Genomic DNA, 19357 nt, shown 5'->3' with positions numbered 1-19357 from the left:
CAAAATGCCCTCCCAAAAGATTGTACAAATTCACACCCCTACCAACATGTGTCAGTGTTGGTTTCCCCACTCTTACTAGCATGGGGCATTATCAGCCTTATAACTTGTGGGACCATGTCTGATTCACTGCTGTTTCCCCATCACTGGGCACTGTGCCTGGCACGCAGCTGCTCAGCCAGGGCTGAACGAACGACAAGAGGCTTTCACACATCCACGAATGTTGCCAACACTTATTAAGCCGCCCTTGTAGGTAACGAGTTTGAGATGATCAATCTAAACTCGAGGCAAATGTTCCTGCAAGCCCAAAAGACTGCGTCCTTGGGATTATGTTGGAGTGCTAACAACAACAAAAATAACAGCTAAATCTTAGTGTTTACTGTGTGCAAGCATGTGATCTTTGTTGTCATGGTTCAGATGCCTCCCATGGCAGCTGTGTTCCAAACAGCTAGAGGAGAGGACAAGGAAGAAAAAGGAGACAGGGTAGGTTTCTTCTAAGGGAAGTTCCCAGCAACTGCCACATGACACTATTTATGTCCCATTAAATTTATGGCCACACATAGCTGCAAGGGAGGCTGGGAAGTATAGGTCTGATTTAGCTAATTCTTCTTGACTTCTCAGGTTTGGTTTTCTATCACGTACAATCAAAGGAATCCTAACTTTACACTCTACTTCCTTGAGTGGAGTTTTGGCACCCAAGGTATATCATTGGGGGCATCTTGTTTTTAAAGTTTTAAGTCAGAAATGGCAAACAACAGCTCATCTTAACCACAAAGGGACAAAGGCCCACAAAGGTCCTCTATGGGGAAGGACATGATCCCATGTAAATACCAGTGAGTCCAAATGATCCCAGTTCCTAACCAGCACCAGTGGGTCAAGATGGACCTGCACCAAAACCAAACATCCATTTACACCAAAGTTGTGAAAAGTGATTTTTAAGTTGGACCTACCTCATAAAGACTCTAGCGTAACTGGACCCATGCATTTTTTTAGAAACTGTGACAAAAAAGTTACCACTGACAAAAAAAATAACCAATGTGCTTTGCCGAGCAGAGTATGTTCAGAAGTGTTGGGAAATGGTTCTCACTACCTGAAAATGTCACTCATATTATATCCAGCATATTGAAGGCAGTCTTCCCTTCAGTTTCAATGTTTATTGAACCTGCATCGCATATCCACACTGCTCTAAATCAGAGAGAATCACAGAAAGTGCTCAGCAAATGAGGATCCTTGCCAGGAGCTATGCTAAGTTACACATATGCACATTTCCCCCCCATTTAATGCCTACAATGATCCTATTATTCCATGAGTGGGTATTATTAGCTCCATTTTACAGATGATAAGCCCTGAGGCTCAGTGATCCTACAGCTGGCACCATGGTCTGCCCGACTTTGGACTCTGACCTGAGGATGAGTCCCTTGAAGGTTACGGAAAATACTCCTAAGAATGTTCCACACGAGCCTGCACTCAAGGGGGAGGGAGGGGAACACTCTCCTTATGTAAGGATGTTTCTTATGTGGCATTATCCTTAAAAACCAAGAACCGTTTACAATCCAAAAGCTTGAGTGCAGTTAACTACACAACTGTTCACCTGGAGAACTCATGGAGTAGCCGTCCACACTGCTCACCAGGCACCTTTACCACCATGTTCAAATGTAGAAGGGGCGTAAGTTAGGATCCAAACCACACACACACACATCTCCACCATTAAAAGTATTCTCAGGAAAAGGAGACGATCTCCCAGAATGTTAGGCCTGATTTACTCTGGTTGGAGGACTACAGGGGATTTCAAATTCTCTAGACTTTTATTTTCTAGCTTTTCCACATGAACATGCTTACTTTGATAATATTGTTTGTATTTTACACTTTTGTGTAATGTGCACTTGTGCTCTGACCTTGTTCTAAGTATCTCTAGGATTCTGGATGTCTTTGAAGTTTTGAAATTTAATATCTTCAAAAGGACTTCGAGGGGATGCCCCAATATTTGCATTCAGAGGAAAGGCAGACGAAACTGAGGAGGAGACAAAAAATATGTCGTTTTTTTTTTAAGTAGGACAATGAAATCTCAGTGTGAAACTCTAGCTGACTCAGGACTCTCAAGAGAGCTGGGTGGGTGTCTGGTAGTAAGTTTCATCTTTCTTTTTCCTGGGGAGGGGGATCCCCTGGCTCAGGGGCAGGATAAAGGCCAAAGGCAAGACATCTGGTAGCCCTCAGAGGGCAGTGAGAAGAGGTGGGTGGGTGCGCTCCCCACAACTTGGTAGAGAAGAGCATCACTGCCTTCCTCTGGTGCCTCACCCAGACTTCTCTGAAGCCCAGCACCACTGCGCGCACAGGATTTGAGCACTGAACTGTCTCGTGGCCATTCCATCTAAGTTTTTTGTTTTTTAAAGATTTTTTTTCCTTTTTCTCCCCAAAGCCCCCCGGTACATAGTTGTATATTCTTCGTTGTGGGTCCGTCTAGTTGTGGCATGTGGGACACCACCTCAGCGTGGTTTGATGAGTGGTGCCATGTCCGTGCCCAGGATTCGAGCTGAAGAAACACTGGGCCGCCTGCAGCGGAGCGCACGAACGTAACCACTCAGCCATGGGGCCAGCCCCTCCATCTAAGTTTTTTGAGGGCAGTGATCACATCTCTTGACTCCCCATCCCCCAAAAGTTCATGGCTCATATTGGGTCCTTATTAATATTTGCTGAAGTCTTTCTAGATGTGTTACAGAAAAGCCTATACCAAAAATAATCTAGAATAACAACTCTTTCTCAAACCCCACCTACTTAATTAACTCCATATATAATAAACTACACCAAGTTTAGCTCCCAGACAAGATGTGTATGTTCCCATGTGTGCGTGCACTGTCAGGGAGGATGCAGAGAGCAACTCCAGTCCCCTCGGATTATCAACAGTAACGACTCAACCCACCTTGAACACCGCATTCCCCCCTCATCCCTCTCTAAAGAGCCACCTGTGGTAAAGGAGGTTTGCTGGTGCAGCCCCACCTCCACCCCCCTTTCCTACAGGGAACAGCTTTTCCTCCAATAGCGCTGATGTGGCTGGTGATTCTAAGCTCCCTTTCTCCCTCCCACTCTGCACACAGGGCCAACCAAAGGACTCTATTCTTACGGGCCACAGAGACCGGGTGAGGGAAGGGCACATGGACCAAGGCAGCCAATCAAGGTCGTTCCTTGGGATCTTCGATGTGGAGCTGGACAATGTGGCTTTGCATTTAACAGAGGGAACAGGAGAGCTAAAGCCAGCTTGAAGCCAGTTTCCCCCCAGGACTTCAATAAATTCCTCTTACACAAGGCAATAAATTCTTCGTTTCTACTTAAGCTACTTTGAGTAGGTTTCCATTTCTTCCAACTGAAACAGTCCTTTCTTCTTTTTATATTTTCCAAATTTTCTTTAAAAACTTTCTCAAAAATTTTAGTTTTAGGTGAAAAGTACAGTTTTGAATTCCAAAACCCTACGCGAAAACTGATGTGCGTCTGGGAAAGCCTGGGGAAAATGAACGCAATCCCTGCATAGGTGACGTCCCCCTCCCCACTGGCCCCAGGGCTGCTTCTCCGCTCCCCTCCCCCATGAAGCAGCTGTTAGTTCTGATTTCACCTCCATGAGAAAGCCAAGGTCTGTGTTCATTTTAACAACATTCCATTTCAATGAATCCACAAAGTCTTCCCACCTCAGCGACAAAAAGCAGCTCAGGGTCATTGGAGTTGGCACCTAAAAAGAAATAGAAACTGAGAAGCTGTGACTGAAGTTTACAGTATTTGGGGGGAAAGGTTCACTATTGTGTTAGGAATACAAGTTACAAAGAGTGAAGATGTACAATCAGTGAAGTCCGCGTGATGTTTAGATCTAAAGTACAAAAGTTAAACACAGTTAGCATTTTGGACATGTACTTTATTGTTTAGAAATTTCCATCAGAGCCATCATTAAGTACCTCTGTCAAGAGATGCCTATGAGAACCTAGATTGGAAAACAGCCACAGGTGGGCCTGGCAGCTCTTCCCGCAAATCCACACACCATTGGACAACAACCAGCCTGGCCTGGAGGTGCGAGGTGATGGGCCACCAGCCCTCAGGCGTGGATCAGATGAACGACAGAAAACCCCTTAACTGTAGATTTGAAGTGCGACCCAAACGACAAACGGCTTTCTCTGGCGGCCCAAATGAGCTATCAGAATAGAATCTGAAGAACAGCACAGCGGTGGTGATGAGCATTCCTGCCTGAAGGAACCCAGCCCCCAAACCAGCTGACCTTATCATGTTTTTAGTCATTTATTCTAAAAGCAAACCAATTGTATATGGCGTCTTTTAAAAACTCATGTAAACGTTTGCAAAGGTTTTCGGGGTTATTTATAATCTAAGAGATTTATAGAAAAACTACTGGACTTGTTAAGACTACAAATACTAACCCTGTCTCCCCCCATGAAAAAAGCAGTTGTTATAAAAATATAAAAAATAAACTAGCTTCTACGACTTAACCTTCCCACCAGAAATCTCACGACTCTGGGACACATCCTGGTTCATCCACCGTCACCAAGCACACGTGCAATTCTCTCCACTTTTTAAGGAAGGAAAAGTTCCAAAACATTCCCTTTGTTATTTGAGGCTGCTTACTTCACAGGGATGGCAATGCTAGCGAGTGGGGACAGTGTGAAGCTTCCTCTTGCGTCCCCTGCACGAGCCCAGTGTGGATACTACAGCACGGGAGGCCGCTGTCAGAGCTCACACCCGCAGCTTCTTCAGCTTTCTCGCTTCAGCTCCTTCAGTATTCCCTGGGACTTGCTGGGACCCTAGACTCCTGACCTGGCCTTGGCTTCCCTAGCTGCCCCTGGGGAAGGCCAATGGCAGGAGGGGGCTCTTGGTGGAGGATAAGAGGGCACTCAGCCTGCTGCTGCCTGTAGCACCCAGTTTCTGGGACTGTGGGTAAGGCCCCCACCCAGGTTTGCTAATGCCAGGGTAGCCGCAGGCTTGGAGGACCATGCCCCTCTGGTCTGGAGAGGCGACTGATGCCAGAGGAGAGCCTGCAGACTCCAGGAGGGCGACTAGCAGCAAATGTGGAAGCAAAACACTTGGCATTAAGTGAAAACACTTCTATAAAAGTTGACTCAGATCACATGTACTTTTCCATAGCAGCCGAGCCACCAAGTACTGTGACCAATTAAGAGCTGGAAAACGGACCAAATGCAGGTTGAAAAACTCCACAGACACTACAGGAGGACGGTGGGGGGCATTTTCACCGTCAAGTCCTTGAGGATGCCCCTCCTTCACTAGGACGTTTTCAGTGTTTCCTTCTCCCTGCTGTCGCCATCTGGGGGTGTTGTGTGTTCAATCAAGCTCTTGGGAGAGACCAGTAGCTGGGTAACAGTGGGATGGAGCCACATGTCACCAGGCAGGATCCCTCCACATTGACTGGGATATTCTTGGGCTGTACCCTGAGTCCCTGGAGTCCAGGGAGGCGTCTCAGATGGGGGTCGCAACCTACGCATGCTTGAGAGAGCCCTCCTCCTAGAGCCCTCACGTGTGCACAGAGTCCTCACTCCTTGCCGCCTGCTCCCAGGAGCAGACCTGCCTCACCTGGAGCCTGGCTGACACCAGTCTCCCCTGTGGGACCCTCTGACCTTGCTGCAGCCCCTAGTGCCTGCCACAACCCAGCCTGGCATCCAGTCTAACTCGCGTGCTGCTGCCCTCACCAGTCTTTAAGGGACAGGCTGTCTGCCTCCAAGCCAAAGGGTGGGCCCCCTCTGAGCCTCCAGTGGACTTCCAGGCTCTCCTGGTGGAAGGAATAGATTTTTACAACACTAAGGGTTTTATTTTACAGATCACATGGTGAGTTTGAGATTTCCAGTCCTCACCACGGTTAAATCATACATTTCCCAATACTCTCGTGTTTCTCCAGATCTGAAACATCTCACCCAATACACCCTGGTTATTTTAAACCCCAAATGAACTTTCCAAAAGCAACGATAAGAGACTCAGAGAACGCCAGCCACACATGCTAAGCAAGTCCCCTCTACTTTGGTTGCATCAAAAAAACAAGCCTTCTGAGACATCCCCAATTCACATTTGCTCAGAAGAGAAGTGGTCCCACATCAAGGCACAAAAGAAAGAAGTCTCCTGGGGCAAAATGACCATGAAAGCGACCAGTGACCTGTGTGAGGCCTGAGGCGGAGTCGCTGGGGAAGGCGAGTTCAGTCCGGTCTGGGTGGGCGTCAGGAGGAAGGCCCGAGGACCAGTCTCCCTCTGAGGCCTGAGGAGTCCTCACGCATACTTCTCCAGGAACTTTATGTGAAACTCTTTCACCTTCTGTAGAACTGTCCTCAGCTTCTCCACTGGAGGGAGAATGGTCATTCTGTCAGGAAAGACAACAGCGTCAGCCTGGGCACAAGTTGCTCTGCAAGAGGGGAGAGGAATGAACCCAGCAGCTCATTCCTTCACCTGTAGTTGCAGAGACAAGAAGGTGTGGGCAACTTGCTTGGGGGAGGGCGGGCCTGTCTTGGCCGCTAGGATAGCTCCAGCCCCTGGGCGGCATCTGGCACTTGTTGAACCACTTTTCCCCCCATTCATACATTTCTTTTTTACCCTAGTAATTCATGTGAACAAAAGCAATAAGCTGGTGGCAGCCTTTAGGCTAAGACACACCACCCATTATCGCAGCAGGCCTGCACAACATTCTGACCAGTGAAGAGAACTTTCTCTAGGGGCTGCCCCATGGCCGAGTGGTTAAGTTCGCACACTTCGCTTCTGCAGCCCAGGGTTTCACTGGTTCAGATCCTGGGCAAGGACATGACACCGCTCATCAAGCCATACTGAGGTGGCGTCCCACATGCCACAACTAGAGGGACCCACAACCAAAAATACACAACTATGTACTCGGGGAATTTGGGGAGAAGAAAAAATTTTTTAAAAAAGAGAACTTTCAGGGCCGGCCCGGTGGCGCAGCGGTTAAGTTCGCACGTTTCATTTCGGCGGCCCGGGGTTCGCCGGTTCGGATCCCGGGTGTGGACACGACACTGCTTGGCAAGCCATGCTGTGGTAGGCGTCCCACATATAAAGTAGAGGAAGATGGGCACGGATGCTAGCTCAGGGCCAGTCTTCCTCAGTGAAAAGAGGAGGATTGGCAGCAGTTAGTTCAAGGCTGATCTTCCTCAAAAATAAATAAATAAATAAAGAGAACTTTCTCTAGATCATGACTGTCAGTATTGCCTGCAGACACAGAGCGAGACTTCACTCCTACTAGATGGGCCTTTTTTATCTCCACTAGTCAGTCTCTTGTAGTGAGAGCCTCCAGTCACAACTCTCCCTCCAAAGGAATTCTCAAGTTACCATGGTAACTAACCCCTCCCTCCAATACTGTCAACATGCTTTGCAACCCTAAGGGCTGCCCTTGAGGTTTAAACTGTTTTCTGAATGAGCCAGGAGTCACCGAGGTGAACCTAGCTAGAACGGAAAGGCCACCCACGTTTGTCCATCCAGGGCACACTGCTCATGACCTTGACTGAGTCAAAACTTGGCTCCAGGTGTTAACTAAGCTCATGACATTTCTTTTTTTAGCATCTGCTTCAGGAGACATCTGAGAGCACTGTGCGCGGAGAAGGTGCTGTACTCCACAGAGCTGGCCTCGGTGGGGAAAGCTGGCTGAGCTGGCCCAGCTCACTCATCCTGAGAGTCCCCATGTGTGAAGGCACCGAGTCAGCATGCCCGGGGAAATGTGTCACAGTGAGTGGAGCTAATTCCACTGGGTTTTGGATGCGGCATCTCGGCAGGCTTTTGGTGCCGCTACTGAGCTCCTGGATGCTGTATGCTGCCATTATGGAGTTGAAAAAGGACAGGGAAAAAGAAGAAAACACACCACTGGGAACATTTCAGATGGTATGTGATAGACAGAGGCAGTTCGGGGGGAGACAGAGTGGTCAAGGAGATGGGCTTGGAGTCCACACACAGTTTACCTGAACCCCTGGGCACGGGGTCTCAGCTTTGCTCTGCAGCAGGACACAATGGGGGTGGGGGATGGGATGGGTGGGGGTGTCTCTCAGGGGAGGACAGGGGCTGCACACACCTCAGTCTCTGAAGCAGCCTGCGCTCTATGTCAAGAAGCCAAGTTTCCCAAGACACATCTGGGACCAGCTCTCTGTGCAGAGAGGAAGTGGTACCTGAAGTGGTAGGTGCCTTCTCTCTGCCCGAAGCCGCTGCCAGGCACGACGCAGATGCCCGTCTCCTCTAGGAGCTTCATGCAGTAGAACATGTCAGGGGCCATTGTGTGGGCCTGCGGGAGCAGGGCAGAACTTAGGACTCAGTCCTGGCTTTGCACTGCACAAACACACCATTAAAACCTCAAAGCCAAATACAATCGAAACAGTGGCTTCTTTCCCATAGCAGGCCCTCCTCCCCTCCCCTCCTCTTCCCGCAAGGACCAAGGCAGGACGCTGGACACTGCTGCGAGCTGGTACAGGGAACAAGGACCCAAAGGCTGCTGCAGGGTGGCCACGGGTGGGAGGCTTCTGATTCTTGTCTGGAAGTATCAGCCTATTTCCTCTGTACCCCAGCCTCAGCAGTGGCTCAAGAAGCACTGACAGTGGCCTCCTACAGGCCAAGACACATCACCCTCTAACAACGGGGCCCCGAGGTCTGCAGCCGCTGGGGGCTGTCAGGGCACCAGCTTCCCAGGGGCACTGTGGACAATGCTTCTCACACCTGGGTTTGCACAACCCGGGGAGCCTGTTAAGCAGAGTCTTGGTCCCCAGCACCTGGGATTCTGATTCAGTAGGTCTGGGCAGGGCCAGATTTCAAAGGTTTAACAAGGTATTGAGGAGGTCTGGGGGTGTGAGGACACTTGTTGAAATACTGCTCTGGCCCTTGATCCTCAAAGTAGAGTCCGTGGCACCATCTGACAACTTACTGGAAATATGAATCTTGGGCCGCTCTGCAGGCTTCCTGAACCATAACTGCCATTTAACAAGACCCCAGGAGGCCCCACTGAAGTTTGCAAAGCGATGCTCTCAGGCACGTGGCTGGCTCCTCCAGAGGCAGCTCTGGCTGCTCCCCCAGAGTCCGTTCAGCTTTAAATGCATCACCTCACACTGGGCACCTGCCTTCGGTGCAGCCGGCTCCCCTGGGGCCGGCCTCCCGTCTGCCCTCTCAGCACAGCACACCACATGGGCTGGGCCTCCGGGAGCCTGCCATCTTTACACAGTAAGCACCAACTGGCTGAGGGGGCCTCTAGGACCAGCACTTTTGCTCCCCAAGGCCTGAAGTAGCCCCCAACTCCACAGTCCCAAGTGACCCTGGTGAGAGAGCCGGCCCACCACGCCCCAGACCTGAGCGGCCTCCACGGCTCTGGCGGGGAGGAAGATGCGAGGAAAGGCGTACATGGCGCCCTGCAATGGGTTGCATCGAACCCCTGGGACCTGGTTGAACAAGTCTTCTGTCAGCTTAGCTTTCTTGGCCAGATCACCCAGCACGGACTCCTTCTCCTGATGAGACAGAGAGAACACAGGAGTCAGCATCTCTGGACATCACAGAATGACTTCAGCCACCAGAACTTGTCCCTTCCATGCTGGGGTAACAGGGCAGATGAGAAAGGCATGTTTGTGTGCACATGAGCACAGCGAACCAGGGCAGTGGGTGAACCGCACGCCCTTGCAAGGAGCTTCCTGCAGACAGGCAGAGCGAGAGGCTACATTGTGCCCTGTGGCGTGGGGCGCACGAGCACACAGGGAGTTCCAGGCCACAGGTAGGTCCTGGGGAGCCTGTGTCATGGGTTCTATTCTAGTACCAGGATGTCATTCCTGAACACAAGAAAAGTCAGTCCCTTCCCAGCAGCCTGAATGGACTCGGCCCCAGACAGAACACCCCAGAACATGCTTCTAGGGGACAGCCCCACCACTTCATTTTAGGGGGCTACTCCTCCCAAAATCCATGTGGTGTGCATGGGGCACGTGACCTGGGCAAAGCAAATTAGTGACTGGCTCAGAGCTGGCCACGTGTCCAAAGCTAGAACAGAGTCAGTCCAGGACCTTTGCAAGCACTGCTGGGAAAAGGGAGCAAAAAGGTGTGGCCTTCAGGTGAATAGATAAAGAAAATGTGCCATATGCATATAATGGAATATTCTTCAGCCTTAAAAAGGAATGGAGTACTGACACCCTCTACAACATAGATGAACCTTGAAGACATTATGCTAAGTGAAATAAACCAATCACAAAAAGGCAAATACTGTCTGATTCCACTTACATGAGGTACCTGGAGTAGTCAAATTCATAGAGACGGAAAGCAAAATAGAGGTGACCGGGGTGGGGGGAAGAGGGGAGGGGCAGCTAGTGTTCAATGGGGACAGAGTTTCAGTCTGGGATGATGAGAAAGTCCTGGAGATGGGCGGTAGTGATATGAATGTACTTTACGCACTAAACTGTACAGTTAAAAATGGTTAAAATGGTAAATTTTATGTTCTATGTATTTTACCACAATAAAAAGAAAAGATGTGAACCTATGAGCCTGGAACAGGTAGGAACTGACTTCTTGGCTATATGACCCATAAATTCCTTTTTTGTTTAAACTAGTTAGAGTCGAGTTTTTGTCACTTGCAACCGAAAGGGTCTGGCTGGACCACTCTGTGCTGCGGGGACGTCCCGTTAGGCCAGAGCCAGGCCCACGGCCCAGAATCAGTGTGGCGCCTACGCATTTCTCCTCTTTAGTTTAGTAACAGAACCCCCCGAGGTGTTCTGGGGACACAAGGCCCTACCCCCTGGGTGCCTGATCATCCACGGTGCTCACAGGTGAGGAAGAGGAAGGGCCCCCATCACACACAGGCACAGTCCTCCCACTTCAAAACACAGCCCAGCGGCTTCTGCAGACTGAAACGCAGAGGGGTGGCTCAGGCGCTAAGAGGAACCATGAGCGCTTCCTGGAGGCCATCTGGAGACAGACTGGCCATGGCAACCCTGAATATATCACGAACACTCGTGACCCTGGCTGGAGCAGTAATGCAGACAGGCCGCAGGAAACAGCAGACTCACCCTCCTGAACTGCTCGAAGGATTCCTCTCCTGGCACCGGGGGGTTCACGACGATGTCCATGGCGGCCTGCCCCGACACTGGTGGGCAGAGACGTACCGAGAGTAGCTTCACTAGCTGGCCCTTGATCTCAGGGTGCAGATTGATCACCTCCATGTAGCCTCCTCTGTAGCCACACCTGTCAGGTTGAAGAGGGGGAAAGGACCCACTAGTTACGGAGAACCTCAGCTAAGTACAGTGCAGCTGGACGGAATCTTCTCTAACCATCTCCATGCCCAACACTGAGCAGCCAGGTGTGGCTGAGTTCTTGCCAGCGGAAGGCAAATGGAGGGATATGTGGACATCCTACATGACATCCTCACAAGGAGAAAGCATGCTCTCCCCTTCCTTTTCCCCCACTTCCTGAGAACTGGAGAACTGGAGCAGCAGCCTCGGCGCTAGAGAGGGATGCCATATGTTGAGAAGACAGAGCCACCCCACCAGCCCCACTCTTTGAATGACCCTGCGGAGCAGAGCCTGCCCTGGACTTCCCCTGCCTTTGAACTGTTGTATCAAAGAGAGACACACTTCCATCCTGTCTGAGCCACTGTACTTTTGGCTCTGTTTGTTATAGCAGCTTAGCCCAAACCATACCTAATACACTAGCCCCCGCTCCAAAGGGGCACATGACTCAAGCCTGGCATTCCCCTGCACAGGCTCCAGGGCTGGGCACATGATTCACACGTGTTAAAGAGCGTCAGCCTGAGGACTTTTGCTGGAACTTTTTGCTGCCTGAAAACAAAGCCAACGCAAAGGAGAGCAGAGCTGAGAAAGAAAATGAGAAAAAGCAAGAAAGCAGAGACAGCATCCCAGTGACTTTTTTTTTTTTAGGAAGATTAGCCCTGAGCTAACATCTGCTGCCAATCCTCCTCTTTTTGCTGAGGAAGACTGGCCCTGAGCTGACATCCCTGCCTATCTTCCTCTGCTTTATATGTGGGACGCCTACCACAGCATGGTGTGCCACGCAGTGCCATGTCTGCACCCAGGATCCGGGCCGATGAATCCCGGGCCACCGAAGTGGAATGTATGAACTTAACCACTGCGCAACCGGGCCGGCCCCCCCCCACTCAGTCACATCTTTAAGTCCCTGACTCCACTTTACTCCTGGACCTTTTACCAATATGGATTAAAAAACAAAAGCCTCTTTGACTAGGCCAATTCAAGCTGAGTTTCTGTTACTTACCACCAAAAGGATCCTGACTGATACAGACTCTAATTACATGAAAACAAGCTGAGATCATGCAATGAGTTAAAAAAACAACTTTCGGAACCAAATCAGCTCCATCAGCCGCCCTTCCTGAGGCTGGGCCTCCTCTGGGCTGTGAGGACAACGTTCAGACTAGCAGTTGCAGGCACGCAAGCACCCTGGGGCGGGAGCCTGGTCCCACCTTCCTCTGTACACTGCCGCCCCCTGAAGCTCGGAGCACGTCACATGATGAGACACTCAATCCAGCACTTTTGGGGTCAGCCCGCCGAACTAAACTGGCAAAGCAGATCCCCATGTGATCCCAGGACTGGACTCTCCAAGGCAGAAAGATAAATTCCGGCATCTCAAAAGCTTTCCCGTTACAAAGACTGAAAGAAGGAACTTTCTGCTGAATCCTCTGCTGAGAGCAGAAAATCCAACGGAGCACAGCAGCCGAATCCTGGGTGATCAGGATCTGAGGGCACCAGGCCAGGACTCAGGACACCAACGTCCAGGGGACTGACTGTTAGAAGAGTAATCAATAACCCAGATGGAGAGATGGATAGGCACGTGATAAACACACTTGAGTTTGAAAAGTGAGTTAACAGAGAACACATTTGTTTAGGAAAAGAGTTACATAGTACATGAAAATCTAGCAAGGAGCCGGCACTGCTACAGGCTAGACCGGAAAGACCAGCGTAAATTAACCCCTGCCCACACCAAATAAAGCCAAGAACAGTTGGGCAATCATCCCAAGGGGCAGCTCCCTCAACCTCAACAGCTCCTCTTACAGCTTCAATTACACTGGCCTCCAGCTTAACAAGCCGGACCCTCCCCCAGCCTGATGCCCGGCACAGGGCAGCACCCCAACAAAGGTGAGGAAGGAACGCTCTTAGCTGGGAATGCACTGGTTTTTCCTTCTCGGTCTCCTTTGCAGGTTCCTCCTTTCCTCCTCCAGTTTCTGAGCAGTGAGGACCCAGGCCCAGCCCTTGGACCTCTTCTCTACCTATAACCACTCCTTGCACGACATCTAGGCTTAGAGAACTTTCTAACAACTCATACACCGACATCTCCCAAACTTAAATCTCCAGCTGGATATCAGCTCTGAGCAGAGACTCACACATCCATCTCTGTCTGGACATCAACGGGCACTTGCAACATTACCATGTCCCAAACCAGCTCCTCAGAGTCCCTTCCCTCCCAGCCTTCGTCTACTGATGGCAACTCCAGCCTTCCTGTCGTACAGACAAAAACTTGAGAATCATCCTTGACTCCTCTCTCTCACATCCATCTTTTCCATCAAGCCGCTCCTGTCAACTCTATCTTCAAATATATCCAGGATCCAACGTCTTCTCCCCATCTCTACCCTGGCCACGATACCTTGCCTGGATTGTAATAGTCTCCTGACTGGGTTCCCACTTCCGTCCCCATTCCACGGCAATCAGAGAGGGTGTAGTAAAACATAAGTCAGGTGAGATCATGACCCTATTAACACCCTCCAATGGCTCCCATCTCACTCTGAGCAAAAGTAAAAAATAACCCAAGTAACCCAGGTGATCTGGCCTCCGACGACTTCTTTGGTCTTAAGTTACTCCACTTACCCCTCACTCACTCCTTTCCAGTCCCCTTGCTGCTCCTTGAACACGCCATGCATGCTTCTACCTCAGGGCCTTCACACATGCTGTTCCCTCTGTTAGAATGCTCTTCCCTCAGATATCTGCATAGCCCCCTCCCTCAGCTCCTTCAGGTCTTACCTCAAAAGCCAACTCAGTAAGCCCACCCCCAGCTTCTGCCATTCCCATCTGTTCTCTAATCATTTTTGTCCACCTGACACCCGATTTTTCTAATCTGTCTATTGCCTCTCTCTCCTGACCAGAACATAAGCCGTGTAAGGGCAAGTCTGCTGTGGTTTGCTCACTGCTACGACCTCAGTGATCAGATGAGTGCTGGACTCATTGCAGGAGCTCAACAAACCTTAGCTGAGTGAACAATCTAGGATGGAAGCTGACTCTTTGGCCCCTGTGGTCATGCAGGGCTAAAGGGTATGCACAGAGCTTTTGCACAGAGCTTGGCTCACTGGCCTGACAGCACTTGTCTGCTCAACCTGCCTTCTTTGGCCACTTCAGTCAACGTCAGAGTGACAGGGCTGGCAGAAAACACTAGTGCCGGAAGCTGCTTTGAGGTCCTCTTTTCATTTCATCGTTTATCCACAGTCTGATTTCCTCCAAGCTTCACCTTATTTTATTTGAGCCCTTGCACGAGGGCTGTCCTCACCCCACTGGGCTCCCCTCGGGGAGGGGCGGCCTCGCTCCTCCTGCTTCTTAGATCAGCAGAGGCCACAGATAAGGGTGGCCTTCTCTGTCCAGTGGGTCGCCTGTGGGGCGGGGCAGAGGAGCACTAGGACCAGCAGACCCAGAGGCAGTGGGAGGGAGTGGAAGCGGACATACTCGCCCATGTAGCCCTTGGAGGTGGAGTGGAAGGAGGCGAGCTCCACGTTGCTGGAGTACTCAGGCCCCATCTCGTGAAGCACCTTCTTAAAGGAGTGGAACCTGCAGCCGGGAGAGTACACGTTGTCCTGGTATACCTGCAGGAGAGGACAGGACGGGGACAGGCCCAAAGGCCCTCAGAGGCTGAGCCACGCAGGCGCTTCCGCGGGAGGCACAGTGCTCAGGGCCAACCTGCAGTCAGGCTGCATCGTGTGAAGCCCAGCTTCTGAGGACGCTTCTAGGCACGAGCCAGAATGTGCCCGAAGAAACTTTCCAGAACAAGTGAGGAGGAAAGGACTCGGGCCGGACGTCCACTTGATTTCTCCCACATTCACCCCACCCAGTCTCCAGATCTCTTTTCTACTTCATCTGACCAGCGACTGTCAAGGACTCCCAGCTGCCAGAGTGAGTGTTCTTCCTGAAGTGCAGGCTTCACCTCCTTCAAGAGGAGTGAGGAAGGCAGTTCCTGCACCTGTGCTCTGGCCTCCCTACCTGACGAGCCAGCGTGTGGCTCTCAGCCCTGGGGACACCTGCCGGGTTGGGACTCCTTCGTCCTCTGTCTGCTCTCACTGTCAGTCTCTCCCACCACTGTGGACATGCTCCTCCCTGGCTACATGGCACACATGCAGCAGGCAGCGCCCTGCTCTGCCCTGGAGATGAGCCTCCCACCCCACGGGGATCAGGGCCAAGGCTCTCTGGGGCACCGTGGGGCTGTGGAAGGGTCAGCCCAGCGCCCACTTCAATAAGCCAGGAGGAGTCCAGCTCCTCCTCCCCTTCCCAGACCCAGAGGGGAGGGGCTTGCCCAGGTCAGGAGGAAAACCCTGGGTCACTCTGCTGCCCCTTCTCTCCTCCAGAAATGAAGATTTTAGGCCCATCTGCTGGTAATTATGACAACACTTTGCTGGGTAAGGGTGTGTGTGTGTATCTGTGTGAGTGAGTGAGTAGGGGGGTGCTAAGGAGCAAAGAAAGGTAGTGTGCCAGAAGCTACGGCTAACCAGAAATCACGCAGAAGATGAGATGAAAATGGGATTTGACAGGTCTTCAATTTCTTCCTTGCAAAGCAGGAAAAGAAAGGGCAGACCTTGGCTCCAGAACTGGGGTTCAAGCAGCAGCAGCTATGGGGTTAATTAAGATCCCCTTCCTCACAGGCTGCTGTGAGAACTAAATGAGACGATGGTTATAGAAGCACAAGGGGACACAGGATCACAGCACTGCGCCCATCCAGCACCCCCTCCCTTCTTAAGAGCCCCTTGACTTGCCCTCAGGGAGCACCCCTCCCCTGCTCTCTGTCCCCAGGTTTGGGATGGAAGGGCAGAGACCCCACCCCTTGCTCAGGGCCAGTTTGCATATTGCAGCCACCAGGCTACAGTGATTGGTTCAGCAGTGGGAGCTTGACCCAAGCTGCACCAACGAGGCCCAACTCTGAGACTTCTGCCGGAACTCCCAAGAAGAAATGTTCTTTCTAGGCTGGGCAGCTGGTAGGCCTGTGCGTGACGCCAGTGCAGCAGGATGGAATGAGATAGAATCTGGAAGATACTGTTTGAGGCCCTGGGTCCAGCCCCACACCTGTGAGCCCACCACTTTTTTTTTTTTGAGGAAGATTAGCCCTGAGCTAACATCTGCTGCCAATCCTCCTCTTTTTGCTGAGGAAGACTGGCCCTGAGCTAACATCTGTGCCCGTCTTCCTCTACTCTATACATGGGATGCCTACCACAGCATGGCTTGCCAAGCGGTGCCATATCCACACCCAGGATCCAAACCGGCGAACCCTGGGCCGCTGAAGCAGAACATGTACATTTAACCGCTGTGCCACCGGGCTGGCCCCAGCCCACCACCTTTTTTCTTTTTAAGTTTAAAGTGGTTTGGGTTAGATTTCTGAAATTTATAACCAAGAGCCTAAACCAATATGGGGATGATTTAGGTCACAGTCTCTTAGGCTGTAACACTGAACATCCTCATCCTCACTTAGAATCTCTCCTCCAACACCTAGAAAGCTCTCTGGCCAGAACAGTCAGGCCTGGCCTCTCCCCTGGAAGAGAAAGCACGCCCTCTCTGAAGGCTGGGCTGCTCTTACCTCGTCGGCCAGGAGAAAGAGCTTCTCCTCCCAGGCGAAGTGAATCACGTCTTCTATGCACTTCCTGCTTTGCACCTGACCTAGAAAATCCCCAAACAAAACCAGAATGCAGGTTGTAATGCTGTTTAAATTGTCCCCAGGCAAGAATGCCACCCAGAATCACTCAGGTGTCCTGTGTTCCCTCATGACCCTAAGGGCCCACCCTCCCTAGCTGCTGTGCCTGAGGGGGTGTAGTTAACCTCCAGGGATAGCTGGAGGGTCAGCCCCCTCCTTCTGCCTCACTAAAGCCAGGTAGGCGGAGAGAGTAGTGTTTCCCACCCAACTTCCTTGTCATTCTTATGAGAGGTGTGTGGGGAGAAGGGTGTGTTTGTCTGTCTGTCGTCCTGGAGGAGAAGAAGGCAGCGAAGCACCCTAAAGAGCAGGCCAGTAAAACCAGAGGAGTGCCATCGATCAGCTCAGCTCCCCTCTTCCCACACACCGGTAACTGCCGAGGGAGGGCCGCGTCTCCCCAGAGAGGCACACGGCTCGGCAAGGCAGGGACAAGGCCGGCACAGCCCACGGGCTGCCCTCACAGCCAGTGCTCAGCAGGTGCTCAGTAAACATTTGCAGCACAAGCCCTGCCGGGCTACATGAATGAGCCTGCACACCAGCTCGGGGGGCTGCCAGCGGCTGTGTCTGCAGTTTCCCTTTCAGGGGCTCCCCCTTGACGGTGACTCAACACAGACAGTGGAAACACTCACCACCCATGTCAGAGAAACGAGTGTAAATAGCAAAATATTAATCCATCAGTTCACAGGAAATGCCACGGGTTTAGATGGGGAAAGGAACAAATGCAAACAGGTGGAAATGGAGCCTTTGCCCAGTATTTCCTGAGACTGTGTCAGCGTGGCCCTGGAGATGTCTGAGGAGCTCGCATGTGCTCTGGAAAAGCACCACTACAGTCAGGCTGGCTGACCTCCTCATAAAGGCTGTTTCTTTCCTACAGGTATACGTGTATCTAGGGACATTACACATGTCCACGTGTGTATATATATGCACACGTATTATTTATATATACATATATACACATCTTTATGCAGAGCAGTATGTAAAGTATGTTACCTTTTTGTTAAAAATTAAAACACCTATATTCTTGTCTAGGCAAGAATATCAAGAATGCGTGAAAAAAAATATATAGAAGTGTCTTCTAAGAGCATGGTACGATTCAGCCAGGATCTCAGACTTGAACTATCCAAGCAATGAACCAATTCCTTTACAAAGGGATCAACTTTTCTCCTGCCGTGCAAGCACTAGCCAGGCTCCCCAGGAAGCAAGCTCAGGTTCTTGGATTCCGGAAGGGCAGTAGCCCTGGATTCTACAAGGAATCAGCCACTGTTCCCATAGACAGACACGGGGTGGCTACCCAGAGGGCAGAGCCTGCCTGCAAACGCTCCTGGTCTTGGCCTTCCATGCCTGTGATCCCACAAACTATATCTTGTCAGAATGAAAGCAAAGACTGGAGCACCGACAACATCAAAGCCATGTGCACATGATGTCAGGGGGAGTGCAAAGAGGAAACGAGCAGGGCCCAGAGCCTCAGAAAGCCAGCAGCACGGTAGAGGGAATGAGACCCACTGTACACAGCTAATTTCACTGATGTGTGCAATGCAAGCTTGGGGACAAGGACAGAGCTTATTTCTCGGCAGTGCCTGGGACGTAGCAGTCACTCAGAACACGCCTGCTGAGCCAATGATGGACAGCATATGCAGTGGTGTAGAAGGGAGAGTCATATATGGCTTTAGAGGGGCCAGGGCACAGCTGTGCCCAGCAGGGGGAGACAGGAGACCACCTCAGAGAGAGGTGGCTTTGCTACAGGCCCTGAAGGCTGGAGAGGGGTCTCCCAGGAGCCTCTCACCAGAGGCTGGGCCAAAGGAATTTCCTGCAAACTAGCCAGAACATCTGTTGCTTTTGCCTGCCCAGCAGGCTCCCCTGGAGTAACAGAGCTCAGCCGTCCTATGGGGAACTCCCTCTCTCTGCACTCCAGCATGGGGCAAGGGACACAGACCCAGCCAGAGTCTCAGTGATTTGACTGGTTCAGGGATGGGCAGGTGACAAGACTTGAGCCAAAAAGAATCTGGCCTGGGACTTCTGTTGAAACCATGAGAGGCTCTCTGCTGGGGATGTTCAGCTGATGGGCAGTGCTGGAGCTGCCGAAGGCCACTCCAAGGACGGATGCTTCCTGAGAAGGGAGCAGGGAAATGGACTGAGGTTCCTAGCGACAATGACACTGATTCAGGTGTGCTGCTTTGCCCCTGGGACTGTACAGTTCCATGAGCCACTCCCTTCAGCCTTGAGCTGGGTTTCTGTCTTGAAACCCAAAGAGCCCGGGCTTAACATACCAGTCCATATTGACACCTTTTAGCCAAAGTGGTCAGTGAGTGGTCCAGACAAGGTACGTGGTCATCACAGGTCAGTTTCTATTTTCTATGCCCCATCTTCTAGTAGCTGACTCAATCTTACACATTAAGACAGAGCAAAACCAGCTGCCCCCTCATCAAGTTACTCTTTAAAAATGAATTATATTAAT

At 51.2% G+C, this 19357-nt stretch overlaps 1 protein-coding gene across 4 annotated transcripts in view; it reads right to left on the bottom strand.

The window, feature by feature from the left end:
* Positions 1 to 3874: 3874 nt before the first annotated feature.
* The window catches only part of GPT2 (glutamic--pyruvic transaminase 2), a 34004-nt gene continuing 18521 nt past the window's right edge, over positions 3875 to 19357 (bottom strand). For all 4 annotated transcript variants that reach the window (XM_014867983.3, XM_070500635.1, XM_070500636.1 and 1 more), the window contains 6 exons: positions 16792 to 16871; positions 14679 to 14815; positions 11010 to 11184; positions 9315 to 9470; positions 8151 to 8263; positions 3875 to 6349 (listed from right to left, as the gene is read on the bottom strand). In XM_014867983.3, the coding sequence (XP_014723469.1) occupies positions 6259 to 6349; positions 8151 to 8263; positions 9315 to 9470; positions 11010 to 11184; positions 14679 to 14815; positions 16792 to 16871 (752 nt within the window). In that variant the 3' untranslated portion in view covers positions 3875 to 6258. The remainder of the gene's footprint in view (positions 6350 to 8150; positions 8264 to 9314; positions 9471 to 11009; positions 11185 to 14678; positions 14816 to 16791; positions 16872 to 19357) is intronic.

Source organism: Equus asinus, chromosome 28 (assembly GCF_041296235.1).
Source record: "Equus asinus isolate D_3611 breed Donkey chromosome 28, EquAss-T2T_v2, whole genome shotgun sequence".
Classification (NCBI taxonomy): Eukaryota; Metazoa; Chordata; class Mammalia; order Perissodactyla; family Equidae; genus Equus; species Equus asinus.
The sequence above is the reverse complement of the archived record's forward strand: the minus strand, read 5'-3'. Positions and strand labels throughout refer to the sequence as shown.